Source organism: Corvus cornix, chromosome 13 (genome assembly GCF_000738735.6).
Source record: "Corvus cornix cornix isolate S_Up_H32 chromosome 13, ASM73873v5, whole genome shotgun sequence".
Taxonomy (NCBI): domain Eukaryota; kingdom Metazoa; phylum Chordata; class Aves; order Passeriformes; family Corvidae; genus Corvus; species Corvus cornix.
This window is the reverse complement of record NC_046343.1, coordinates 13,590,870-13,618,670: the sequence shown is the minus strand read 5'-3', so window position 1 is coordinate 13,618,670 and position 27,801 is coordinate 13,590,870. Positions and strand designations below refer to the sequence as shown.

At 41.8% G+C, this 27,801-nt stretch overlaps 1 protein-coding gene and 1 long non-coding RNA gene across 9 annotated transcripts in view; both read left to right on the top strand.

The window, feature by feature from the left end:
• The first annotated feature begins 1,887 nt into the window (after nucleotides 1-1,887).
• Nucleotides 1,888-14,546, top strand: LOC104696039 (kazal-type serine protease inhibitor domain-containing protein 1-like). The gene is made up of 4 exons (XM_010410138.4): nucleotides 1,888-2,870; nucleotides 9,127-9,287; nucleotides 10,723-10,867; nucleotides 12,217-14,546. Exons 1-4 carry the CDS (start codon nucleotides 2,414-2,416, stop codon nucleotides 12,360-12,362), a joined length of 909 nt encoding a protein of 302 aa, XP_010408440.1. The 5' UTR covers nucleotides 1,888-2,413; the 3' UTR covers nucleotides 12,363-14,546.
• Nucleotides 14,547-16,142: 1,596 nt separating this feature from the next.
• LOC104696041 overlaps nucleotides 16,143-27,801 on the top strand; it is a 92,157-nt gene continuing 80,498 nt past the window's right edge. For 7 of the 8 annotated variants that reach the window (XR_005603065.1, XR_005603064.1, XR_005603062.1 and 4 more), the window contains exons 1-4: nucleotides 16,143-16,228; nucleotides 18,252-18,483; nucleotides 22,620-22,682; nucleotides 24,723-24,894. This is a non-coding gene — a long non-coding RNA (uncharacterized LOC104696041). Of the gene's footprint in view, nucleotides 16,229-18,251; nucleotides 20,432-22,619; nucleotides 22,683-24,722; nucleotides 24,895-27,801 lie in introns of all 8 variants that reach the window. The other variant, XR_005603063.1, reaches the window with a different exon arrangement.

Here is a 27,801-nt window from a genome sequence, read left to right as displayed (position 1 = left end):
GTGGCAGCTGTTTAAACGAGACCACAGGCACTTCCAGTTCTTAATTTAGAGGCTGAACCCACCAAGAATTCAGATTACATGAGTCAGGTAAATGCCAGAAATGCTTTCTAGGATATCTGTGATGGGTTTCCTCTGTGCCAGCTCACAAGAAGTACTTCCTTGCAATACACTCACTGTTTTATAGCCCTAAGATCCCAGGTTTCCTGAGAGATGCCAGACAAAGCTCACCCTTATTAGGGGCAGTGCTGGCCTGCAGCCCTTCCTGCTTTGGCTCCACTTTGCACATATGGCTTCACCCTTTGATAAACATTCCTTTACTTCATATGAGCCTTAGCAAATCCTTGTCCTGTAGATACGCATCCCCCACAGCTGTACAGACAGATAATGAAATAGACTGTGGTGAGTAGATGCTATAATGCAAAACTAAAGTCCAATTAAGACTTGATAAAGAAATATGAAATAAAACACATTAAACAGGACAAAAGAATCAATTTATCATTAAATTCAGTGGTTACTTTTTTTTCATAACTCTCAGTGTTAAAAGCATCAATTACACACATAATTTACTCATTTACAGTCTGATTCAGAGTTCAAAGCAAAAACTTGCACTACAGAATATGAATTATCCTAGTGATCACAGGAAAAAGAACCAGTGCCCTGCAGGTGTCTCCAGGCTGGCTCTGAGAAGTGCTATCAGTGTAGGCTGGGGGAAATTGCATTATGTGCTGTTTGGGAGAAGGAAGTGATTTTGAAGCAGCCTGCCTCTTATCTCAAAGGAAGAGGTAATCTCAAATGGTGCAGAAGGTATGGAGCTGAATTTGGGAAAAGCCATGGAAATGTTTGGGATGAAAAGTAAACATACAACCTCAAAAGATTTGCCTTTGTGAATGCAGCCAGAGGATGCAAGGCTGGTACAACAAAATGCATCCTTCACTGAGCTTATGTAAGCAGTTACACACCGTGGATAAAAAAAAGAGGGGGAAAACTGTTTGTGGAAGATTTTAGGAAAAGAAGGCACAAGCATGACTTCTCTTTTATTTCAGCTTGATAACAGTGTCTTAGTTTTATGTTTATCTTCAAACTGTGATGCATGTAGGGTTATTTTAAGCTAACACAGAGAGACATCTCCTTTGTAGACAGTGGTGATCCTTGACCCATGGCATTGAACCATGCTTGCAGGGGCTGCAGGTCCATGATGCTTCACTTCTACCTCCACAGCCAGGAAGAAGAATTGCTGGTGAGCTGCACGTGGTTTGAACAATGGTGACAGCAGCCTGTGGGCTACAGGCACAAAATCTCATCAGCAGGGCAAGGGAAGAGGGATTTCTGCCAGGAGATAGGGAGCACATCTAAATCCTGAGATGGACAAAGAACAGTGCAACACCTGGTGAAAAACGAGCCGCAAAGCCATTTCCCTGAATTGGCAGACACATATACACAGAAAAAGCACGGAAAGAAATCCTAGTTACCTCTTTCATCTTCCTTCATAACCTGCAGTGTAAGTACCTCTTAAGAAACTAAGGCAGAGAAGTGCTTTGAAAAGATGAACACAGCATCTACTACTTCAGCAGAATCTTCTTTTGAAGCTGTGGCAGTTTGCTCATGTTTGCCTGTGCTCTAAACCTTTTGCACATTGTTCTTAGAGCCAAACATGGACTACATTATTTTGTGTTGCAAAGCACGGACACCCATAAACACTGAAAAGAAAATACATGGAGAGAGAACAATGGGTTCTTTAAAGGCATCTTTCATCTTAAACCCGAGAGTTTAAAGTCAATTCCAGCTGTCTTGGATTGCCTCTTGCTTGTATAGAGCCTGTAAATAAAGTGTTAATTCAGAACCCCTTTACTGTGATCAGTAAAACATTTGGTGTTGCACCAAGCTCCAGAGTACTGTCTAAGCCCCAGGGCACTGGGATTTTAGGTGCTGCTTTGTACACATTTATCTTTTTGTGACTATTTTGCCTGATGGAGGGGACAGCCACTCCTCCAGTAAATGTTTTCATTTTACACTCCTTTACCCTGTTCCCCTTTCTACAGTTGCAATGTGATGCTTCAGTAGAGCAAGGCTTTGCAAATTTGGCTCAATGAGACACAGAGCAAACAGCTTTTCAGAGAGCTTCGACTCAGCTGTCAGAAGGGGCAGTTTGGTCTCAGTGCAAGCAGTACTCACATTCCAAACTGCATTAGAGAAAAGCTGCTGGGTTCTTATGCATTTTTATTATCAGTTCCAGATTAGAAATCGGATGCTAATTTTTTCTTAAAGCCTGTGTTTGGAGTAGAGCTTATTTTCTAAAACAAAACCAGGATTGTGATGTTTTTCTCCCACTAGCTTGCTCTTTTTTTGGTTTGCTTTTTTTCCTCTTCCTGGCTTTACTCCAAGGACCTTTTCTGCTTTTTGTTACACTCTCAAGATGAAGCACTGGATGGTTACAGCAGTGCTGGTAGCACTGGTACAGGTTTCTCAGAGTTTCCCTGCCTTATACCACCGAGGGTGGTGGAGGCTGTTAAGGGAAGGAGATAGTTGTGGAAAATGTGATTTGGCGTTCTGCTCTGAGCCTAAGGACTGTCCAGCCGGGACTGTGCTGGATCGCTGTGGCTGCTGCCTGGAATGTGGGAATGTGGAAGGTCAGATCTGCGACTTGGACCAGGGCAATCATTTTTATGGGCAATGTGGGGATCACCTTGAGTGCAGGTTGGATGCTGATGAAGCAAGGTTTGGGGAAGTCCCTGAACCCCAGTGTGTGTGCAAATCTCAGGAGAGCATCTGTGGACCTGAAGGGAAAACCTATGAAAACATCTGTCAATTCAACAAGGCTTATGCTGGGAAAAGAAACATCAGCATGAAACATAAAGGGCCATGTGAATCAGGTAATGTGTACAGAGGCACTTTGTACTAAACTAAAACTAAACTAAAAAAAGAGCTGATTCTTATCTTCAGATGTGTTACTAGCTACTCCAGTCTAGCTTCATTAAACTAATACTTTTTGTTAAAATTACCATTATTCTGTTATAATACTACTTAGCGCTAAACATGTGGTTCATCATCTGGTACTTAACCTCATACGTTATAAGCCTCTATATTAGACGAGTGGATTAAATCTCATGGTGACTAATAAGCCATCTATCTACAGACTGGGTCTGTTCTGAATAACCAGAGTATGATTTCTTTTCTACAGAAGTTGTATGTTTATTTGGGTATCAGTAAACAGATAGGATAGTCTGGGAGGAATGGGCAAATTATTATTATTATAAGAGGACTGACCTAATTGTAAAGTGGTGATAGTAAAGCAGATCTCATTTATATATATATATATATATATATATATGTATGTCTCTCTCTATATATATCAATATGTATACATCTATCGTATGTATACACACACACAGGTACATGTATGTGTGTGTTTATATGGATGCATGTGTGTAACCACTTGTGAGGATACATGGTAAGCAGTGAAGCAGGGGCAATAGAAGGAGATGGGGTTTAATTAACAGCTCTGTTCTTTTTACCAAAAAGGTCCAAAATAATCCAATTCAGAATCATCATAAAATCTATCTAACCCATGAAATACAAATCCAAATATTAGAACAGAATCAAGCTGAAACAATTTCCCTAAAGGACTCTTACAGTGAACAGTTGTCTCTGCTGATTGTTAGTGGAAGGATTCTTAGGTGGGCTTACAGGGAACTCCTGCTTCCTGCTCATATGCTGTTCCCATTCTTTGCATTACTACAAGTCATTACTCATGGGCATCTTTCACTTAAGAGACAACTAAAATGAAGATGTGAAGAGGCTTTTGTTTGTTTCTGAATGAGAAGTTACTGTGATTTTTTAAGTTAATCAAATATTTTCTCAAATTAAGTAACTAGAAGAGGTCTGTGGGTCACAAATGGGTCACAGTTCTGGGAATCTGAAATTGCAGCTCTGGCAAAGGATTACATATAGGAGTAACTCGGGTACATTTTACCCACTCCTCTCTAGCAGTTTTAGACTGTATGCTGTGGTTTTATATTGAATGAACAATGAATATTGAACACTTAAAAGGAAAAGTGATGAACAGCTAATATCAGGCTTCTTTCCTCTTTCTCTAGCTGCAAGAGAAAGATCCTTTAAAGAATCCTTTATTTGCTATCAGGGTATTAAGCTGTGAAATGAGGCTCGTCAGGGAAGGGACATGCACGCCAGCCTGCAGGACAACTGAAAGCCTGTTAGCCTTGGGAAGGTGTCTTTGTTTGGGATTAAGTAGCCATAGTTCTTGTGGCATAACCACTCCAGCAAGATTTCGGCCAGAAATGCCACTCCCTTAGCGAGTGCCGGTAACTTCGCAGCACCAGCAGCTGCTCAGGCACACAGGCTTAAAGCAGTGGTCCCTCTAATTAATTTAACAGAAGTGGCCGAGTACGAGAGCCTTTTTAATTTGGAAGTACTACCACTCTTAATTGCTGGTGTCATCCAGCAGGCCCCCAGTCGCCCCGAGGCGCATCACACTGCTGCTCCTCAAGCAGGAGGAAGGAGCTTAGCAGCTCTGCTCTGCATCCAGGCATCACCCCCAGCGCTTTCCCGCTGCTATCCTGGCTCCCCAGAAAAGCCGAAGCCTCTCTCCAGGAGTGCAGAGAATTATCCTAACGTCTCAGCTTACTGAATTGCACAGAAGCCTCCGGAAAGCTCACGGCCGTGTCGGTGCTGCGCAGAGTTTAGTTAAGAAAGAGGCTGTGGCGGAGTAAAGTGCCCGGCTGGAGCATGTCCGAGCTGGGCAGAGCCCTGGAGCCTGGACAGGGCGCTGGGCTGGTAGCGACAGGGGTCACAAACGCCCTTCTCCTCTCCCCGAGCTGCCGCTCCCCGCGCTGGCTCGGAAGCTTCAGAGCCCGGCCGGAGCCCGGGCCGCTGGGCGAGCCCGGGGCTCGGAGGGCACAGCGGGGCTCGGAGGGGCTGCAGCGGGGCTCGGAGGGGCTCGGAGGGGCACAGCGGGGCTCAGAGGGGCTCAGAGGGTCTCGGAGGGGCTCGGAGGGGCACAGCGGGGCTCGGAGGGCTCAGAGGGGCTCGGAGGGGCACAGCGGGGCTCGGAGTGGCACAGCGGGGCTCGGAGGGGCACAGAGGGGCACAGCGGGGCTCGGAGGGGCTCGGAGTGGCACAGCGGGGCTCCGAGGGGCACAGCGGGGCTCGGAGGGGCTCGGAGGGGCACAGCGGGGCTCCGAGGGGCACAGCGGGGCTCGGAGTGGCACAGCGGGGCTCCGAGGGGCTCGGAGGGGCACAGCGGGGCTCGGAGGGGCTGCAGCGGGCACGGCTGTCCCGGGAGCCGCCGGCCCGGCCCCGCCCGCAGCAGCCCGGGCTGACGGCACCGCGCTCCAGCCCGGCCGCTCCGGGCGCAGCTGGTGACAAAGGCACCAGGGAACCTGGCTCTGAGAGCAGCGAGCGCCGCAGCACGGGCTGTCCTGACTCCAATTTGCATGCGAAACAAACACTGAGCACTGTGAGGTTTTGGTACCGCGCTATAAATATAACCTTCACTCAGCTCAAAGTACTTTGTTTTGTTTTTCTCTCCTTCAAAGCATCTGCTGTTTCCTCTTGATGCCAAATGGATTAATTGTATACAGCAATCAATGAATAAATAACAATAAACTCCTTTCATCAGAGGAGTACAGCCTTTCATCTTTCTTCTCTTGCCAGAAAAAGGAGAAGAAAAAGGCCTAGCTAGCTAAAGAAACACGGAAAAAATCCTTGCTTTTCCTGAAAGCTAGTTCTGATCAGTTTATCCAATAATTTAACAAAGTTACTAAGTACATTGATTATATACAGATTCTCCACACTTAAACCATCCCCATTCACATTCAAATATTTCTCGTTGATAATATAATGAACTAGCAAAACAATCCAGCAGTGATTATATTTAGCTGTATCACATGATTTATTTTAAATGTAAATTTTGGACTAAAAACAAATAACCAAACCACAAAATTTTCTGCCATTTCCATCTAGACAGACATAGATTAGAAAAATTAATAATATACAATATGAGAAAAAAAATCCTATTAATTATGTAATTAATTGGTCTGGAGTGATATTGGGTTGATTGTGAAAAGTAGAACAGTATTTTGACTTCTCCTGGCTTCTGGTTTACATCCTCTGTAACACATAGGGATAATTCATGACTGACTAGAAAAGGAAAAGATGCAGCTCCTGCCCATTCAGCTCCGGACACTGGGACATCAGAACATTTTCCATAGCTATCAACAAAAATTTACCTACTCCAGGAATCAAAATGACAAGTTATCATAACAGTAAAGCTCTGTTTCTAATCAGTTATGCAAACACACAGATATGAATAGGAGAATTTGTCTGAACACAAAACCTGAAACACTCAAAAATAAAGTTTATAAACTTCTGTTTAAACTGTAGAACATTACTTCAATTTTCTTCCACAAAACAGAGCAAAATGCTGTTGTGAGACTTGCAGTGTTTTATTTCTGAAGGCACTTCAAGTTTGAGTGGATAGTGAATACTGGTGGTGTGTTCAGATTCAGAAAGGGCAGTTTGGTTCGATCAGAACTCCTGCCTGCTGTGAGTTTGGTCTCGGGTGGTGCCAGTCCTGGTCAGCCCTGGACTCAGACCATGCCCAGGCATTTCCGAGCTGTCTGCTGGATTCTCCTCACAGTTAATGGCAAGAGGGGTATTTCCAGTGTGGAATTCATCCTGGTGTATTGTAGGCAGTGCTGGACAGCTGTAATGAGGATTTGTAATTCAGACCTTTGTGTCCTCCAGGCTCCAGATATGTTCCCATGGGTGGCCTCGCTGGGCTGAGCTATGGCTGGGGACAGTGACATAGGCAGGACCCAGTCCTTGGCCACACATCAGTGTTGTCAGGGGATCCACAGGACACTCGAGTTAACAGCACAACAAAAATACTCACCAGGCAACATCTGCCTATTTGAAAAGTTTTTTATACTGTCTCTATGTGGCAACCATTCAAAGAACTCCTGTGAGTCAGTGTGGACATTTGGTTTCTTTTGTACATTTTAGGCTTAACTACAGTGGATGTATCATTAAAAGGAGTGCAGTTTCAATTAATTTTAAGATTTAAAAGTATGTTTTAATATCAGACCCTCTGTGATCAGTTCATAGGCAAAAAAAAAAAAAAAAAAAAAAAAAAGCTCATCCAAGATATTCAGTTAATGCTGATTTGAATACAGGATTTTTGAAATAATAGATTCTGAATGTATAGTTCTCATGAAACAAAAAGCATTTAAGGATTTAAGTTTCCTAGTTTGAAAAAATCTTACTTTTGACAAGTAGCAACATTATTTAATGAGGCATTTATAAATGGGAAAAAATATAGTTTTCTGTGTCATTTGTTTGTAATTAATTTTAATCAGTATGCATTTAATATTTGCTGCACAGACACCAATCCTGAAAAACTGAAAAATGTGTTATAAATTATTGCTTGAGAACAGAGAACAGGCTGTCACAATTTCAAATGCCAAAGCATAAATGATGCACCTAGGTATTGATTCAAATATTGCAAGTAAAAATACATTAATTATTTACTTTAAGTTTCTGTTTCCAAGCATCTGGGATCTGCACCAAAAAAAAAAAAAAAAATCATTAATTAAATACATGCCTAATGGCTCAGAAAATGCATTCTTTTTTGAGCGTCAATCTGGAAATAGATAGAAAACAGATTTTCATAGCCAAAACATTTCTTATTGTCGACAAATAGATCAGGGGAAAAAAAGCAGAGATCTCCAAAACAGGAAATCTTTGCTAGCAGTAAATCCACTATTTTTGTCTGTGTCGCCGAACATCATCATTCCCTGTTAACACAGGAGATGAGCAGTACGCTCCCGCACGCCCAGAGAGGGATGTGCCCCGCGGTCAGGTGTGAAGGCACCGCGGGATGGGCTATGAAGGCACCGCGGGATGGGCTGTGAAGGCACCGCGGGATGGATGGGCTGTGAAGGCACCGCGGGATGGATGGGCTGTGAAGGCACCGCGGGATGGATGGGCTGTGAAGGCACCGCGGGATGGGTGGGCTGTGAAGGCACCGCGGGATGGATGGGCTGTGAAGGCACCGCGGGATGGGCTGTGAAGGCACCGCGGGATGGGCTGTGAAAGCACCGGGGGATGGATGGGCTGTGAAGGCACCGAGGGATGGGCTGTGAAGGCACCGGGGGATGGATGGGCTGTGAAGGCACCGGGGGATGGATGGGCTGTGAAGGCACCGCGGGATGGATGGGCTGTGAAGGCACCGCGGGATGGATGGGCTGTGAAGGCACCGGGGGATGGATGGGCTGTGGCTCCAGTGCCTCCAAGCCCCCGGGCTGGCTCCCTCTCGTGGCTGCCGCCAGCTTTTGCTTCGGGAAAAGGGAAAAAGGAGAACGCTGAGGTGATCAATAAACACTGGAGGGGGTAACAGTAAGAGAACACGAGGAAACAAGAACGTGGAAACGTTAACAGGTATAATAAGTAGAACATGAAGCCTCATAGAAATAATTGGATTTCAATCCCTTTCATTCCTAACACGAATATTGAATGACATCAGTAGCAATTGAGGATAAATGTAAAATGCATTACAACTGTTATTCTGTAACTTGTGACTTCCATGGGTATCAGTGCAGGACAATGGTTTAGCAGCTTCAAGGCAAAGATGTACTCAGAAAACAAACCTGACAAGCCAGCAACGGCAGTATTTTAGCTTTTAGCTAACCAAAATGTAACACATTCAGAGCTATCATACAGTCAAATCACTCTGTGACTTGTGTGCTACAGAATTTCTTGTGCTTTTCTCTGAAGCCCAGGTCGGGTACTGGCACCTCTGTTGGGGGACCCTGAGCCTCGTCCACGATGATGGCTCATGGGGCAAAATTAAGCCCTTAATTTCAGCTCAGGTTCCAAGATCCTCTGCAAGGGGAACAACAGACTTGAATAAGAATTTTTAGAAAGCACAGACACAAGGTTTTCTGAGATGTAAAAGATGTTTGGAATCACGTGGCTCTTCACAGTGTGTGAGAGGCAAAAGGCGAATGCAATCTGATGGTATCATGCGAAGCAGGGATTGACGTTACTTGCTTCTATGTTTGTGTTCTTTTGTCCACTGTCTTCTAAAGCACCGCTGTCTGTTCTTTGCAGCTCCTGTTATTTCTATGCCACCTCAGGATGCCCAGAATTACACTGGCAATGATGTCATTTTTGGCTGTGAGGTGTCAGCCTATCCTATGCCACAGCTTGAATGGAAAAAAAAGGGGAATAAAATGTTTCTGCCAGGAGATGACACCCACGTCTCAGTTCAGGTAAAACTTGAATTTACTATTGCATAGGGTTTGCGAAGAGGAGCAGGTGCTTAATCTGGGCTGCTGCAGGGAAAGAAAAGATGGAAGAATTTCTTTATGTAGGTCTGATACTGAAAAAACTGAGCTGAAAGAAGGAACATTCTGGGAAGGATGGCTGTTTGCAGCACTTCTACTACTCTTGATGCAGGAAGCTCAATTCTGACAGGTATTTAAAGTTCCCCTTTGCAAGATGCTGTTCCTGGAGACCTGTTATTTGGGTTCTGTCCCTGAGGCATTCACCAGGAAAGCAAAGAATCTTATTCATTTTATGGAAGCCATGGTGCTTTAATCTAAGGGGAAAGAGTAGAATGGCATTAGTAGGGGCTTCAAGCAAATCCAGAAATAGGCTGAAAGTTTGAGCTGAAATCAAATAAATCAAAATTTTAACTCTTTTAAATGGAAATAAAATTCTGAGGAGATGAGTAAATGATGCCAGCTGTCCAGGCAGCCTGCAGGAAGGCTGAAGCCTTTGCTAAGGCTTTCTGCAAGACTTCTCCAATGGACAGAGAACATGAGCAGAGACCATGCAGTGAAATGCATGGCAAATTTCTGGATACAGCCCAAAACCAGCCAGATCCAGTGGACATGGAGCACAAAATGAACAAAAAGGTAGGGAGAATAAACACAGAAAAAGCTAATTAAAGTGCCAAAAATACCAAAGTACTAAAAGTCTAAGTTATTTAGAAGCTTTTCCAGAGGAAACATGAACATAGGTGGGATTAGCGGACTAACAGTTGCTGAGTGACAATGATGCAAGGAGCCACATGCAAACACCTCAGAGGCCAAGCTGACTCCCTGTTCACCCATGCTCTCAGCACGAGAGCATCTTTGTTAACATCTCTTAAGGTGTTCGAGTTATTTGTTTGGAAAAGAAAGCTCACCCTTTTAGGAGGCTTTAGTCCAAGCCAGTTGAAACTGATTGTCATGAAGTGTGAAATTTCCCATGGAATGTCATGCCAATCCATAAAACCTGGCTGCTGAGTGTCAGCTTGATCAGGCCCCCTTGGCACTAACAGCCCACCCAGACTCACTCTTCGTCTCATCCTAAAGAAATTGCTGAGCTTGAGCATAGGTGGCAATGCTTTGAAGGAGCAGCAACTGGTTCAGGGACAAGAGATAGGAGGAGCTCTGGAAACAGCGGCGTGAAGAGGAACAGGAATGAGAGCACTGCGCAGGGCAATGAAGCTGAAAGGGCAGAGATGGGAAAGCAGGAACTCAGAGGTGCAGAGCAGTAAGAAGGTAAAACATAGAGCAGCAGGAATAAGCAGAATCAAAGCCTGTTTGCATTAAAAAAAAGCAAAGGTTTTAATGATATTTAATCCATCCACAATTATTTTGATAAATATCATGGTGTCTCCTAGCTACTTAATTTCAACCATTTCTTTCCTTCTCAAAGGAAAGAGGTGGGCCTCAGAAGTATGGTGTGACAGGCTGGCTGCAGATTCAAGGCCTCAAAAAATCAGATGAAGGCATTTACATCTGCCACACCAAAAATAAGTATGGTGCAACATATGCCTCTGCAAGACTGAAAGTCATTGATGGTAATTTTTTTTTATTTGAATGTAAAAAATATAAAAATGAATACAAGCAGAATGCAAAGGATGGGGTCAGAATGCAAATGAAGCATAGGGCAAATTACCCAAAGCTGCCTGTATTTTTACTCTTCTGAGTGCTTTTATTTTACTGTACCCCCTAACGGGTTTATATAGTAATATTTTGCTGCGAATTATACCAGCTTCCAGAAAACAGAAAACCGTGGGTTGGAGCCATACAGCTGAGACACATTATTCCACTGTCCTTATCCTAGAGAAGTCCTTTGATGTTAGTAGGACCCAGAACAACAGCTGGTGTAACTGAGGGAGTCTTTGAACCGTGGCAGGTCTGCTTAGCTGTTTATTTTTCAAAAAACTAGGAAGGAAACCGTTGTTATTCCTTAATGAGAGTGGTTCAAAAGATGTAAGAAATAGCTTTGCGGTTGTTTTGCATTGTGCCCAGACCTGCAGAATAATATCCTTCTTCCTCTATGGAGAACTATTTTTCCTGGCAAATCCAGGATAAAGATGCATTGTCATATTTACCTCCTGGTCTAGAGGGGTTTGTCACTCACCTCATTTCTACAAGGGGCTTTTAAAGCTTCATTTTCTCTGGCAATATTTGCAGATGCACAGCAGCTGCAGAGGACCGATGTCATAGCTTACTAGTATTAGGAATTAAATGCATTTTCAACATGTCCTCAGCACAGGAAAGATGTGGACATGTTAGAGTGGGCCCAGAGAAGGCCATGAAGATGCTCCAAGTGCTGGAGCACCTCTGCTCTGGAGACAGGCTGAGCAAGCTGCTGGTGTTAAGCCTGGGGAAGAGAAGGCTCTGGGGAGATCCCAGAGCCCCTTCCAATCCCTAAAGTGGGCTTACTAGAAGGAGGGAGAGGGACTTTTTATACAGTGGTTGGGCAAGGGAGAATAGTTTTGAACTAAAATGGGAGAGATTTAGATTGGATGTTAGGAAGAAATTCTTTACTCAGAGCGTGGTGAAGCACTGACACAGGTTTGTTAAAGAAGCTGTGACTGCCCCATCCCTGAACTGTCCAAGGCCAGGCTGGACGGGGCTTGGAGAAACCTGGGATAGTGGAAGTGTCCCTGCCCATGGCAGGGGGGTGGAACAAGATGATCTTTAAGGTCCATTTCAAACCAATCTATTCTGGGATTCCATGATTCTATATAGAAATTTAACCTTCAGTGGTATGAGGTCAAACCATTGGATAAAACCCCTGTCCTTTTCATAAATAACAAGGATTCAGAAACTCTGAGCTTGCTGTACAAATCCAAACCCATGCCTTCCTCTTTATTCCTATCTTCAACTAATTTAATCTGGATTCAATTACATCTTGCAGACCCATCTCCTGCATTTGCATTTACTGCTGGCAGCAGAAGCGCAAGCTACAGCATTGAATATGAGGAGTATTATGACAATTCTGATGAGGAAGATGATGAAGAATATGAGTCTGGGGACTACGATAATGAAAACAACTCTGAATAATAGTTTTTATACATCTATTGTCCAAATCCTTTCACACCGTTATATTTACCAGTAGTCTCTGTTCTGTAAATGGCTCCTCTGATAACACACACACTCACTTGTGTATCCCCCTTCCTGAAATGCAGCTTTGGATGAAGTACACCATGCTACTTACCAGAAATAAGAACAGTTGTAACACCATATATTTAGACTATTAAATAAAATTCCTCAACATGCACCTTTCTAGTAAGTATGCCAAAGGGATCAAATTTTATATTAATTTTTAACTTACCTTATAATTTCTTTCACACATTCTAATTTGTCTACAAAAAATGTCAATAGTTCAACAAAACTTTTACTTCGAATCAATTTTCTTTTTGTCTGTAAAGTACTGAGAAATATCAAGAGATTTTTCACATGGCAACAAGCCTAAGTAAGTATGGAGGTTGCAAAATAGTCTTTAATCTCTTTAGTTCATGTTTTCTCATAAGTTTCAGCAGGATTTTTCTTCTCATTTGAAATTTTCCATGGTGAGTCTCATCAAAAGTGAATTATCTGTCTTTTGGGGGATGATTTTGTTTACTTTTAATAGATACATGAAGCAATCACGGTCTAAAGCCAGTAAGTGCTGCTTTACTGTCAATACTCAAAAACAGCCAGAAGAGATTCTTTGTGTGTTCAAACATTTGAGCACATCTTGGACTCCTTCTTCTAACAGCTCCTGCATTACTCCTCACAGCGCTGGCTCCTTCCCACCAGCCTGGGAGTGGTTCAGGGTTTGGGATCATAATTTTCCCCCTGAATGGGATGCTGGTTGGTGGGCATTTCTGCAGTTTAAAGGCGGAAGCTGCTCTGTAACTCAGTGCATGCCCTTCAAACACACAGAGATTGCACTCCAGAGCCAGGATCTATCCTTTGTCTGGGGCTGTGCACGAGCTGTCCCTATCCCCAACCCATCAGCAGTGCCAAGCTGCTGAAAGGGCAGAAAACCACCAGAACACATGCACCTTGTGCAAACTGATCCATGAACCAGACAGCAAAGGAGATGGAGCCAAAAACACACTTCCAAGGGTTGAGTGAGCACCCTGAGAAATTTCTCCAACTGCTTTTGTTAACTAATTACATGAAGGCTGGCTCGGCATTAATGGGAAATGGAAAACACCAACCCTGCACTTACACCTCTGTTCCCATTGGCTGAGGACAGATGAATAGCAGTAAAATACTGAACGACATTAGGGACTAAGGAAGCAGAAGTTCAGGCATCTGCAGGGAAAGCCTTCGTGTCCTCAGCCTCCTTGGGCCAAGGCACAGGCCCAGGCAGTGGTCCCTGCACACACCAAGGTGGCTGTGAGCTGAGTTCCTGGTGACAGGGAAGCTTTACGGGCAATATTACTGTACCCATACACACACTGTGTAGAATTTTTAATGCATATACAGTACATCACAAATTCTTCTTTTAATGTGCTATTTGTAGCTTTTTTTGCTATTAGAAAGATTTTTCTTTTCAATTTGAATTACATTAAGAAATTTGCTATAGACTGTGTTTGCCCTGAGGTATTATTGACCTCTGTCCAGCAAACAACCAAAGAATAATTTATTTCATTTCAGGCTTCATGGGGTATTGTCAGCTTCTGAGAAGAAAGTGTGTCATTGTGTTATTGAAAATGATTAATTAGTTTTAATTAGGAATAGGAAGTGGCTTCATTTTTTACTGGTTTTGTTTTTATGGACTCTTCCTGGTCTTCTTAGTGATGTGTTAATAACCTTTTTTGCTTATCCACTATATATTAAATTAAACATAAAATTATCTGATAGAAATCACTGATTATTTTTTATGGAACTATTTAATATGCAGACCTATACTCAAGATCAATTGTGATCTGCATAGCAAATTAATGAATTAGATTACTAAAGTAATCACTAAATGGTGGCAATATATATTGGCATAGTATAGTACACAGCACAGAAAATAATCTTGAAATCATTAGCCATAGAAAGAAATTAGAATTCTTCAGGGCCTTTTGTTGCTGTTAATGTAAAATGAAAAACAGAAGGAAAAGAATGTTTGAATGAGAAAATGTGCAGCAGAACTCCAGCAAATACCAGTTTGTGAGTGTTTAGCCTGATGGAGTATGTCTGTTTAAGAAAAGCTCACATTCCCAGAACAAAGAATTCTAAATTAAATATGTTGCATTTCTCTCCGTATGTATTTTTTATATATATTTAAGTTCTTGTAAATTATCAGCCATTCCTTTCAGTAAGAAAACTGCATTTTAGGAAAAATCCCAGTGTTATGCAAAAAAAAAAAAAAGGAACACTGACACCTTGAACAATTTCTAGTTTCTTTTTTGTGGGAGGGGACAAAACCATCTGGTTTTGTTTATATACTTCAACAAGCATTTAATGTTAAATTTTAAAAAGCATGAAGGAGATTCAGTCCTCTCTGAGCTGCGTGGCAAACAAATGGATCTCATTGTGAATGCATTGCCTGTAGCAACAGATCTGTTCACGTAACCCAAAGGAACAGCAATTCAAGAAGAGAGGTTTATTCTATCTAGAAGGAAATGAGCCAGAGTTGAGCTGAAAACTATGCATTAGTCCTGGTACTGTATTTTCCAAGGCAGACCTAAACCCTCCTTTAATTGAGCTTCCACAGAAGACTGTAAGAATTTTGTTGCAAGTCTGAAATTCATGGCACAGCTTCCTCCTGCCACACAAGCATCTTCACTGTGCCATTTCCCCCTCCCACGTAAGGGAATTGTATAGAAGTTGCTACAGAAATTACTCTACTTAATGCAGTAGGTCCTTTGGGCGAGGACCCTGACATAGGCTGGGGTGCTTTCACAATCTAACATTATTACTTGCTGTGTTCAAGTTTTGTCAGGTATTAGTCTAGGAATCCATTAATTCTTTAGCCGGACCAGTTTTTTTCCCCTTAAAATAACCAGGATATAGTTGAAAGGAATCAGATATAGAAAGGCAATTTTCTGCATTCCAGAGATTAAAATGATTCAAGTGATGGTTAAATGAGGTGCAATGCCAGGGGTGCCCTGTGCAGCTGAGCACAGTGTGCGCTCCGTGCCTGCCCCGTGGCACAGCTTTGTGCTCTCCCCTTCTGTCCGTGCTCAGCCATCACCACGGACAGGAGACCCAGGCCAGGGGGACAGATGTTTCTGGCCAGGAACAAACACTCTCCAGGCAAGCTGGGAATTGGCTCATTCTGCAGAAACTCCAGCTCTCACTCACACTTAGGTACATGCTCTATCCACAGACTCTGCTCGTGAACTATTTATTTATTTGTTTGTTTATTAACCCCATTTCCATAATTTTGTTTCAGACTAATAATTAATGAAGGTATTTTGTATAAAAGCATATGGTTCAGTGATTCAACCGTGATAGTTCATGTGCAAAGAAACCACTCTTCCTACCCTGACTAAATTGTCCTAATAATTGTTTCTCGACCTCACTGCTGAGGATGAATCCAGCAAATACACCCAATCCATGTTTTCCTTCCAGGTCTAAACCAGTTTCCATTTCCAGAGACATTCTACCAGTGTAGTCCCCTTCTCTGGGGCTACCAGGCTTCACATGGGAATTTTTGAAACGTGGGCAATAAAGCATCAGGGAAACATGAATAATTTTACACCAACTGCTCATCGTGAGGCGGACCTCACGCTGATCCGGGCGGAGCTGGCACCGCCCTCGCCCGCGTCCGCTCCTCCTCCGCCCGCGTCCGCTCCTCCTCCGCCCGCGTCCGCTCCTCCTCCGCCCGTGTCCGCCCGCGTCCGCACCGCCCCCGCCCGCGTCCGCACACCCCCGCCCGGCCCGGCGCTGCCGCCGTCCCCCCCGGCCCCGCCGCCTCTCGGAAGGATGCGCTGCGCGTCCAGGTGGGTGCGCCCGGCGGGACCTCGCCTGGTCGCTGGGGCGCGGCCGCAGCGGGGCCGTCCGTGGGGACGGGCCGAGAGCTCGCGGGGAGGAGGGAGGGCGGTGCTGAGGTGCGCGGTGGAGCGCTCAGGTGGGGCGGGCGGGGCCCGTGGGATGCGCAGGGCCAGCCGGGCTGAGGGGGAAAGGTGCCCGGGAGTCGCCCTGTCCGCGGAGCTGCGGCGGTGCCGGGGCCAGCGGAGCCGAGCCGGCGGCCCCGCTGTGCTGCGGGAGGGCGGGACACGCGTGCGGCCAGCGATGCTGTGCGGGGCCGGGACCGGCGGCGCTCCAGAGCTCCCCTCGCTCTGCTCCCCTCGCTCTGCTCCCCTCGCTCTGCTCCCGGCATCCGCGCTGGCATCACGGCGGCTCCACGACGGAGCCGCACCTACTCCGCGGTGCCGCTGCTCTCTGAAGGCAGTGCTGGGCTCCTGCACCGCTTCTTCTCCGAAAACCAGAGGCAGCCCCGCTTCAGAACTTGTCCGAGATGAACATCAGCCACTGAAACGGCCTCGAACAAGGGGGGAAGGAAGGGGAAGGCGGGAAAGGGCTTCGGGAGACACCCACTGAGGTGTCAGGCGTGTGCCCGGCATCCCTTGTGGCTTCGCACCACTGCTGGCGGCACGGCTGTGGCAGCGCTAGCGAGGCCATTTTTGGCATTTATTTGAACATTTATTTTTTGAGTACCGGGCATGGCACATAAAAGGATCACTAAATTTTCTTCTTTCCTCAACTGTGACAATTCAGCAGTTACGCCTGTCAAGTACCCCCTCTTGGGTAGAGCTGGTGGAACTTTCATAATAGAATATTTTCAGTCAGCAAATGTTAATTAAAATCAAAACGTTTCTGGGAATTTTTCTATGTCAGCAAAGCTTCGATTGGGAACCTCCCTGGTTTCCTGCCAGTTTGCTTTGCTCCTTGTCTGCCTGCCTGGTGGGTTGCTGCAGAGCTGGGCCTCCAGCATTTCTGGTTCTTGGTACTTGGACAGGCTACTAGGAGATCTGCCCAGGACTTCAGGGAGCTGGAGAGGTGGGACTAGAAGTATCCAAAGAATTCTGTTCAGCTTATTCTTGAGTGTTATGAAAACATGACAAGTGGGGAAAAAAAATTCTTAATATCTAACGTTTTCCATTAGCATGTAAATCTGTTTCTTGGAAAAAGTTCCCCTTATTTGTGATCAAAAATGCCACGTCTTGTTCAGGTTTGTTTCTACTCCCAACTCATTTAAAGCAGCCAGCATCTGTCTGACTGTAGGATCATCTCCGTTGACACAATTGTATTCTTAGGAATCACCTTTCAGCTGTTGATAAGGGTTTGAGTGAAGGAGGTGTCTGAAGGCATCAGTTTCACATGTTTTGTCTCACAATAAAAACAGTATTGTGACAGTCTTGTGTTTTCTTAAAGAAAATAGATATCTAATCTAGAGAGCTAATTTTTTTTTCTCCTTGATTTCTCTGAACTTTTTCAGCTTCTAGGCAGAGAGGAATTTTAGCTCTTCTCTTACCACTACAGCTTCTAAATTGCACTGTCTGTCACTCATATTTGCCTCAACAGATGCAGGCAAAGCTGATTTTTTTTCTGAGTGTGGTAATTTGATGAGTAATTGCAAGTCTTAAAATTAAATTTGCCAGAAGTTTTCCGGGCTTCAGAGCCCAAACTTCACATTTTTCTGTCTTTTCATCTCTCTTTAGAAAAGCTTTGGGCTTCTCATCTGAAGGCTGAGAAAAACAAGTGGATGGAACCATAGTAAAAAATACTTTGGTAGCTGAGAGAATCAGAAATAGCAGTTTAATTTCTAGAGTTATTTTGGCTTCTTGTCACAGGAAGCCTCCTTTTTTTTTTATAATTTAAAAGTGACACAACTTAGTATAGGAAAGCTTAGTATAGGTAACAGTTAATGTTTCTGCTACAGCATCTAGAATTATAAATAAAGAAATCTTACATGGCCGAGAAGTCGTCGTGGATGTTTCAGTCCTGTTGTTTCCTTGACAGAGTCTGGCAGAACTAGAAGTCCTTTGTAAGCACCTGGATGAAGGAACTGATCCAGCACGGGAATGCAAGCTGAGAAGGTCCTCTTGGAGCTTATCAAGAGCCCTGGATGCCTCAGCCAATGCCAGCTTCTCCTGGAACAAGGAACACTCAGTGTTTGGGGGATGTGTTATCCATAAAGGTCATCGTGCTCGTGGAAGCTCATGTAGATTTCTCAGTCATGGGGCATTACCAGGTCAGGACAATAAAGGCAAAATGCTTTTCTCTTTTTTTACCTAAATGATTCTAGATATTTTTTCATTTGCAGCTGGTCTTTGTGGAAGTGATGACACCATGCACTGGAAATGTCAGGCACAAAACAGGAAAGCATCTTAGCTGTGAGTGCTTTCAGAAGGGTTATAAACAGGGGCTGTGTCATCTGTAGAGCAGGGTCAGGACACAGTGGGGTATGACCTTGTGGCTGAACATCATTTTATTCTCATTCCTAGCTATTAAACAGCTATCATCCCATCAAAATGGATGATACTTTTAGGTCTTCTCCTTTTTACTCCTGTTTTGTAATTTATGTTTAGCTATGATGAAACAAAGATACTACTAAAATACACCTTTTATAAAATGTTGGTATACTTAATAAAACCTGATCACCAGTCTGGTTTACTGATTACTTTTCCAGCTTTGACTCATTTCCCCTGCCCTTAATTCACTTATTTTTGAATAATACCTTTCAATGTGTTTTTGTAGACATCCTATGAGCAGTTTCTGCCAGCAATGTGCCTGTCTAAGCTTTCAGCAGGGCATCTCCACTGCCCCTTGCACAGGACTGGCATTCATAAGTGATGTTAGTTGTTAAAATGTCACAGTGTGGGGGGGAGCAGAAACTCCCATGTAAGCACAGTAACCAGTGAGTGGGTAGTCTGGTTTGTTCTTTAGTTCTATTCTCCATTTACCAGTCCTGGTTTTCATAAGGTTGTCATTGAGTGAGAGTGAGCATAAAGGGGATTCTGAGATCTTCCATCATTTCTCTGCAATTAACTCACAAATAATGTTTCATATTTTCAAAATTAAAATAAATGTTGGCTCAGATTACTTCATCTTTTAAAAAAACCTTAATTTTTTCAAAGTAGACTTTGTTTTTATCCCATAAGATGCTAGAGACATTCAGTTCATGTTTGTAAAGGAAAAAAATTGCAGATATTTCTAGTACAGTGCCAGTCACTTACATATCACATTGCTCATGTTCAGCTCTTAACATTTATAAAAGTCATGGCAGAGCAGCTTCTGATTTGCAGGACTAAGAGCCTACATAGTTTTCCTTACTTTTTAGGATCTGTATTAAAGCCATTGCTAGATCCTAAAAGCATGAGCAAATGTGTGATAGGTCTTTATTAGTGTCAAAAGGCTTTGTCCCAAAAGCCTATGATTCAATTTGGATTTTTAGAAACTTTGCACTGTTGTAGACAGTAGTAGCCTGAAACACCTCACTGAGAATCCACTGCTTCTGATGAAGGATTTCAGTGTTCTTTCAGGTGAAAATTAACTTGAATCAACTTGAATTTTATATGTTTCAGCAGCTTTTGAAGCAGCTGAACTTCCTTCCAGTTAAGCAGAATTTCTACCACTGCAGTGTCCATTACCCAGTGGGATGATGAAGGTTGGATTGAAAACATTCATAGGGACATTTGCTGTAAAAAATTGAATATAGTTGACTGTGAGAGCTGCTGTTCCATAGTGAAATAATCAGTGGCCAGTGTATGGGACCAGAATGAATAATTACTGTTTTACCTGCCAGTGTTCTCTGAATTCAAAAACTGCAGTCATGTGTCCTAGAATAATGACTGTGTATGTAATGTACTTTGTGTTACTAAATGTTTAGCTCTATTTAATGATTTAATGTTAATTATTGTACTAACCATAATAATTATTGAAAAAAAATCCATGCCTTAAGTTTCTATTAGGACTGTTAACTCATATTCTTTACAGAAAACTTGTGTCGTCAGTCTTAAAATGCTTCATTACAGGAAATTACATTCTGAACTATGTAGCTTCTTGACCCAAACCGGTTCCTTTGTCATCAAGCTCTTATTCATGTCATTGCTAAAATCACAAAATTAGGATGGCTTGATGTACTGAAAAATCAGCTCACCTTCAGAGACATCATGGGTGATGTAAAAAAACCCTTGGAGGTAGGAAAGAATTGTTCACTTCTGCCATTTTTGTTTTGGTTTGGTTTTTTGTTTGGACCTCTTCATTTATAGTTATTGCCATGTTATGTTCCTTGGTTTGATACTTGGGTGGAAAAAGTGGGAAGTGCATTGCTTGAAACAGATGCCCCATGGGGAAGGACCAGAGTGTGTTTGCTGCTTGTGTGAGGTTGTGGGGGCTGATGTCTCACAGAACTCATAGTGCTGTCATGGTTTTTTCTTGGTTTTCTTTTTCAGAGCACTCCTTTATAGTGTGGTTGTAAAATAGCAGCCCTTGTCAAAACATTCTGTTTAATGCCTTCATTTTTCTTCAGCTCATGTAGAAACACATTTCTATTGCGTGTCTGCGGGAAGGTCCGGCCTTTCCCAACTTATGTTTTGAGAAAAAACAATGGGAAAATTAAAGCTATTTGGCAATTTACTTGCAGGATCATCCATTATGTGTGCATGTGTTGGTGATCCTGGTAATTCAGCAGGGAAGCACAAAGTTAGCAGTTTTTGTTTCTTGCCAGTGAGGTTCTCATTTGCTTTTCAGTCTTACTTTGTAATACTGTTCAAGTTAATGTACTTTCTGAGTTACTTTGGGAATGTCTAATAAAAGATAAGTTGCAATAATCTGTTTATTAAAAACAAACTCAAGTACACTTCACCATTTTGCAGTTATTTTTATGAATGTACTGTAATTGTAGTTTGCATTTATTATTAAAATGATTGCAGTGTGACTCTTCAGTGTGCAGCTCATTAAAAACAGGGATTTAAATACAAAATACAGTTTCTTAAGAGATTTCTTTAGTTAAATTAAGAATTTCTGCAGAAAAGAAAATTAAGCCATAGATCTAGTGAATTAAATTTTATGTAACAATTGAAGAAATAATCCCTAAACAATACTAATAGATGTAATAATTAGCATATGGTAGTTTCAAATACATATGCATTAGCATTCTGGATTGAGGTTCATCCAGTGTGAATTTGAGTGTGATTTATAATTGGGAAAGGGATTAGCAGCCAGGTCTGCAGTTCTCTTCCCAGCTCCTTCATAATTCACCACACAGCCCTTCACGCCTGTGATGAAGGGGAGGTTGCATTTTCCATCTTTGCATGTTTGTGTGATCTAAGGAGCATTCCAATGGACTGTTTACAGAATTTGAAATGTAAAAGGCAGATAAGGCAGCAGCATAACTTTTGCCTGAGAGCTCCCCTAAATTGTCTCCTCGTGTGGTTTGGTACAAGTGACAGTACAAAATAGATGACAGTGAGTGATCTTCAGAGTTGTAGAAATGAGTGCGATTGCAACAAATAGCAGGAAAATATTGACAAGGATGACTTGGTGGTTTGGACACCAGGGGAGCTGAGGCTGCAAACTGCAGCTGTAAAAGTACACCAAAATCTTCCTCTGATTAAATGGCAAGGCCTAATTGCAGTCGGTTTTAGTTGTTTTAACAAGGAGCAGATTTAATTTTTCTATAAAAGCTTCGTAGCAGCTCAGTGAAGACAGTTAATTTTTATTAATTAATTGCACAATTCTGCATTGTATTTGATTTTGAAACATTCCAAGGTTCTTAAGCCTTGATGATTAGATTGTACCCTCACATGGAAGTATTGAATCCTCCTTCATCGCTTTTTAGACACAAGTTCTCAGTGATGGAATGTATCATTCAGTTCAAACCAATGCTTTGTAAACTACTGTGGAGGGAAGAGGATTAGTGTTTTTGATAGGTAGCATTACAAAACTTTGTATTTTTGATAGTGCCCTCTGATCTTTTTCATCCATGCACAGCTTAATTTTTTCTAATGGTTTGAATTTCATGCAGCTTGCCTTTGAAGTGCTAGAATACTGAACAGACCTCTGAGAAAAGTGTAGCGGTGAATTTCTAGACTGCAATTCCTTGGAGTCTGTTTTCAGATGGGTTTTTGTTATCAGACAATTCTTAAAATTTATGATGAGAAGTTTTTTTCAGAGATAATTAGGGAGTTTGAAGCTCTGGTTCCATTAATGTTGACAGAATTTGGCATGAAAGCCTTCTAAACTGCTTAGGAAGTTTTATCCTAACAATTCCTCTTCATTCTAGAAATGCTGGAGAATATTAAATGCAATCTGATTCTAGCAATGCTGGAAAATGGCAACTATAAGCCCTGAGGTTTGAGCAGTCCTGTCTTTTTCCCCCCATAGGGCACTGTGGACCATTGTGTAACAGGAGTGATTCTCTCAGAGCTGACTCAAGAAATGGATCTGGTAAGCATGGTTTGTTTTTTCCTTCTGCAGGGGATGCTGGTAAAGCCTTTCATACAAATGGCTGGAGAAATATTTCTTAGACATGAAAGGATTAAAACACCTTCCTTCCAAAATACACATAGACACAAGAAATTCTTAGTGCAGGGACTCCACCAGTACCACATACAGACCTTTCTCTCATCACAGTCACCAGAACTCGTAAAGCAAAGTGAGCAATCAGTTGTGTTTCTGCTAATGACTTTCTTTTGCCTACATCTTAACCTGAGGAAGTGCCTCAGACCTGTCCATCCAGAAAGAGGAACAACCTTGAAGGAAAAAAAGGAGGCATGTCAGGAACTTGATGAGATCTGCATTTAGTGCTGGGTCATAATTTTAATTTCTGGTGTCAAATAATTAATCTGCCAGATACCCATCTAGTTTTAGCAAGGAAGGAACATTGTTTATTCTGTCCTTACATTTCTTTGGTTGATTATTCAAGACCTTCAGCAAAGCACTGTAAAAGAGCTGCCCCATTTTGTGACACCTCTCTGAAGGACATGCTCATGTGCTCTTTTGAAGGAAGTGAAGCTTTTCATGATTGAACCTAAATTGCTCACATCATAATTGTCCCTTAATTTTTTCTGACTTGATGAATTCTGTGCTTAAATGGATTACAGGGTAATTCTTCTGGTCTGCAACTACTTTTGTCTCTCATATGTTGTGAGGTTTGTCTGAATGACATCATATGGATTTCCAGAAAGAAATATATCTGGAATATATCTTTATAATGCCAACTTTAGTATAGGAAGCTATTTTTAGAAATATTTCAGTGTCTATAATACACTGAAAAATACACTCAACTATAAATGTGGAATCACTAAAATAATTAGGAGAGTTTAAAGGTTAAGAAAAGGCTTGTGGCAGAACGGGTGATGCCCGTACAAGACATGCAGAAATTCAAATTTCAGGCTGAATTAATAATTCAGGGTCAATTCTGGCATGATGCAACAGTAATTATCAGGGTAATGAGGCATCTAATGACACACAGTTGATACTAGTTTCTATCACCTGAATTGAAAAACTTGTTAATAAACTTGAGATGTGACTTTGAATCTAAATAGGGAGCAGATGAACTAGTTAAAGTTGTTGCATTTGCATTTATTTTATTGCTTTTCTAGGCAAAATTATGTTGGTTTTCTTTGTAATGTTCACGAACTGTGTCAATGATTAATGACTAATGTTTTCAGTGCTTTTATATTGTAACCTTGAGGTAGTAATTGCTTTCAAGGTAAATGTTACTTAAATTACCATAGTTACAGAATGATCAATAAAATATTCTTACTCACAGGATGTTGAGTATAGACTTCCAAATCCCAGCAGCTTGTTCTGCTTGTGAAGTACATTTCATTCTGACACCACAGGGGTTGTAAAGCAGTACAGCCCCTGACAGCTGTATTTATACAGATGTTGTAGAGAGCTCCATTCAGACTGTTCAATTCCTTGTTCCTCAATGCCAGGTTTTCCTGGAGATACCAAAGGAACACAGTGAGGGCAGATTCTGAAACTCCTGCTGTTCAGCAGCCTGGACACCACACTGAGAATAACCCACTGCTGGGTACTTTGTACCCATGTGATGTACAGGACATAGGTCCCACACTGCCCTGGAGTGACTGAAAACCACGAAACATTACAGTTTAGTTCTTGCAGTGAACGTTAGCACTGTCTTACCAAACGGTATCAGTGACATGATGAGTTTTACCTAGAAGTATTTTATGCAAAAGGATTATTTCACCAGGTTTTTATTATAATTTTATTATAATTATTTACAAGCCTGGGAGCTTTAGCTTGATATGGAGGATGTCTCTGAGGTGGAAATAATGATTTTCCCCTTCCCTTTAAGGACATAGTCTATCTTTTGTTGTTGAGGGATTTGTTTTTCTCTTAGGATGTGTTCCCTTGCTGTGCATTTTGCAGCTTTATATCCAAACATGTTCCTTTTTGTAATTATTTTTTAAAAGATGTTCTTTGCAGGTGACCCAACAAGATTTCTTTTCTCCTTAGCTCTTGGCAAAACCTTTAAACCCTCAGGACCAACAGCAGCAAACCTAGTGACTTTTGAAGCAACTTTTGAAGCTTGTACTGGACTGTCTTAATTTGGATTTCATTGGGAATTCAGCTGATGAATCTGCAGATGAGCTGTGCACTGTGCAAATTCCAACCAACTGGACAGCAAGTAAGAAAGCATCATTATCGTTTGTAACCTGAGCAGTGGACCCACTGCACCTGGTGGATTGTGTAACTTCTTTTGTCACAACACTTGCTATTACAGATAATTCCTAATATGCAGCAGAGTTTTTTGCTTACTGGTGAATTATTGGTAAACCTCTTCTGCTATTTCTCTTAGTAAAGGTTAGTATTTAATTTAGCTTTTAGACTGCTTTATAGGTCAAAAACTGTATATTTGCATATGAGAAGGAGTTGTGATTTTATGATAGGTGTAAGTAGGCCTTTTCTCAAACAGGCATTAATGATCCAAGTCAACTTGTGCCACATTTTCACTTCTTGCCTTTGTATTATACGAGTGTTATACAACACATTGGCACTGATGTGTTTGTTTTAATGTCTTGTTACATCTTTAGAATATAGGCATGAGAGCTGTAAAAACTTTTAATTGCTGAAAATCAACATTTTAGTGCCTCAGGTGCCCTCAAGGGAAGCGGCTGCATATTGATGAACATTTTCTGAAATGAAGATGTTAGCTTTCATTCTTTTTGCATTTGTTTGTCTGTAAAAATTGTGTAACATTAAAAACTTGAATTTATTTTATATGGCTCTGGTAAGATGAGTTACTTAGTTTTCAAGAAACTGAAGTTATTTATTGTAATGTAAGTGTTAAAAATACATATTTCATATGTTTTTTCATATACTTATTTCCATCCTCTGTCATTTAAATTGTCTTGTAACTACTGGCCCTTTCCTAACACAGCTGTGGCTGTTGCATCTTTACAGGTGTAAAGGGTGTTGTTTTGAAAAGGTGAGACAGGGTACTGCATAATGCAGCTGTTCCTCTGCATGGTCTTAAATATTTGTGATTTATTTTGCTGCTCTTTTAGTTGAGTATGAACCCTGGTTTTCTTCTATGGAGCAGCCATTCTTTCAGTCATTTATATAATACCTCCTACTTACCTTTTTATTAGTTCCGCCTTCTTCCATTCACCTATTGACTTTTATTTGGGAGAGCTTTCATTGATGATCTGATTTCATTGATTAGCTACAGTCTGAATTTACACTGCACTTCCCAGGCATGAGGGGCCAAAGGGGAACCATCAGCTGGAGTCTGTCAGCATCAGTGCTCTGGGGATTGTTGTTCTGTGTTAGGAAATATTCAGTGTGGTTTAAATATTGCTACTTTTCTGCAAACTAAACATTTGTGTTCATCTTGAACAGCAATATTATATCCCCTACATATACATAGTTAAATTTAGATGTTTAATGGCTTTTATTGTTACAAAATAAGTCAATGTAATAGTAAGGTCTCATTTTATCATACTGTCTTGCTCTGTATCGATAGTGATGTGGTCATGGTTCACTAAAACAGTTAACAGTAGTTAGTGATTACTTGTAATCTATGGTAATGACTGATTTCTTTTGGATTTTTGCTGTTATAAAAGACAATTACAGATTATTACAGCAATAATTATTTTCTAAAATAATATATGTCTGCTCAGTAATTGCAAAAGCAAATGGACTGAAAATTTTAAGTAGTGAAGGTACTACATATACAGGGGAAGAAGTCATACCTATTAGCTGGGATTGTGCTGAGAGAAGAGGGTTGTCATCAGAAAAATAACTGTGCTTGGAAATGAGCTCTGCAGTTTGTAAAAAGAAGGCAGATTTTTATTTTTAAAAAGCTGTTGGCCACAGGGATGGCCGTGCTCTCTGAAGCAGTGAGCAGCACCTCACAGCTGCCTTGTGGCAGTGTCTTCAAATGGCCATTCTTCAGTGGCTGTTAATGCCAAATTCACATGAGCAGTGTCTGTTCTCTGAGACACCCCAGCTCCTTGGTGTTCTGCTCATGATGGTGATCTCTCAGTGTCTGGTGAGTGGCTGTTTGCAGCACCACATGCAGTGTGTCTGACGGGTTTTCCCTTGCTCAAGGAGCACAGGTCTTGAAGCAGGAAATATGTTGGTTTTTGGAGAGGTGGTACTGCTCTTCCAGCTTGTTAGGAATGAAACAGGAACAATATGAGCGGATATTTAGTAGTCTTACTCATATATTTTGTTTTATCTCAAAAGCTGGCACTTATTCCCTGTCACAGTGTGGGCTGTTACAGATCTGTCTGTATTATAGTTTCATGTGGCATTAAAAAAAAAAGACTGAGATTTAAGACAAACCTGGATGTTTTCTGTACTTTGTTGGGATCATCTGCATGTTACTGCACACTCTGCATAACCTCTCTGTGTATATTCGATCTCTGCATCTTTTTTATGTGTAGAACACACTCTACTATATTCCTCTGACTAAACCAGAATTACTTATGATGTATAGTCCCAGATTCAGGCTATGAGGGTACTGGAACGCCTCGGAACAGTTAATTGCTCCCAGTGGAAGGAGACTGAATGTAAACCCTCTGGTTTAGGTTTTTTCACAATATAATACTGCAAAACATAAGGGAGACTGAGTGAAGATTTATGTAAACAAAGACTAGTTTATCAGAGATTTGAAACAAACATGAAATAAAACCTCAAGATTTTAGGCAGACACTATACATGTGCTGATACATATGTAGAAATATCCAAAATAAAATATTGTTTGACAGTCATAACGTGACTTGTTTTATTTGTAGATTATCCTTTACGTAAAACTTTAGGATGATTTTGCAAGACACTGTATTCATCAGGGTATTGTCTTCAGTTTTGTAAGTTAAGCTGTTGTCACTTTGTAAAATCCTAGAAACGAGGGCAAGATATCTGGTTTATGCAAATATCTCACTTACTGTGAAGCCTTGTTTGTAGCTTAAGTGGAAACCCTTCCAAGTTGTCTTTTCTGTGTTACTGTACTGTGGTCTCAGTGCCTTTCAGTTGAGGAAACTTTTAGCAGCATCCTGAAGTCTTAACAGGTCTGTATGTTACTTTACAA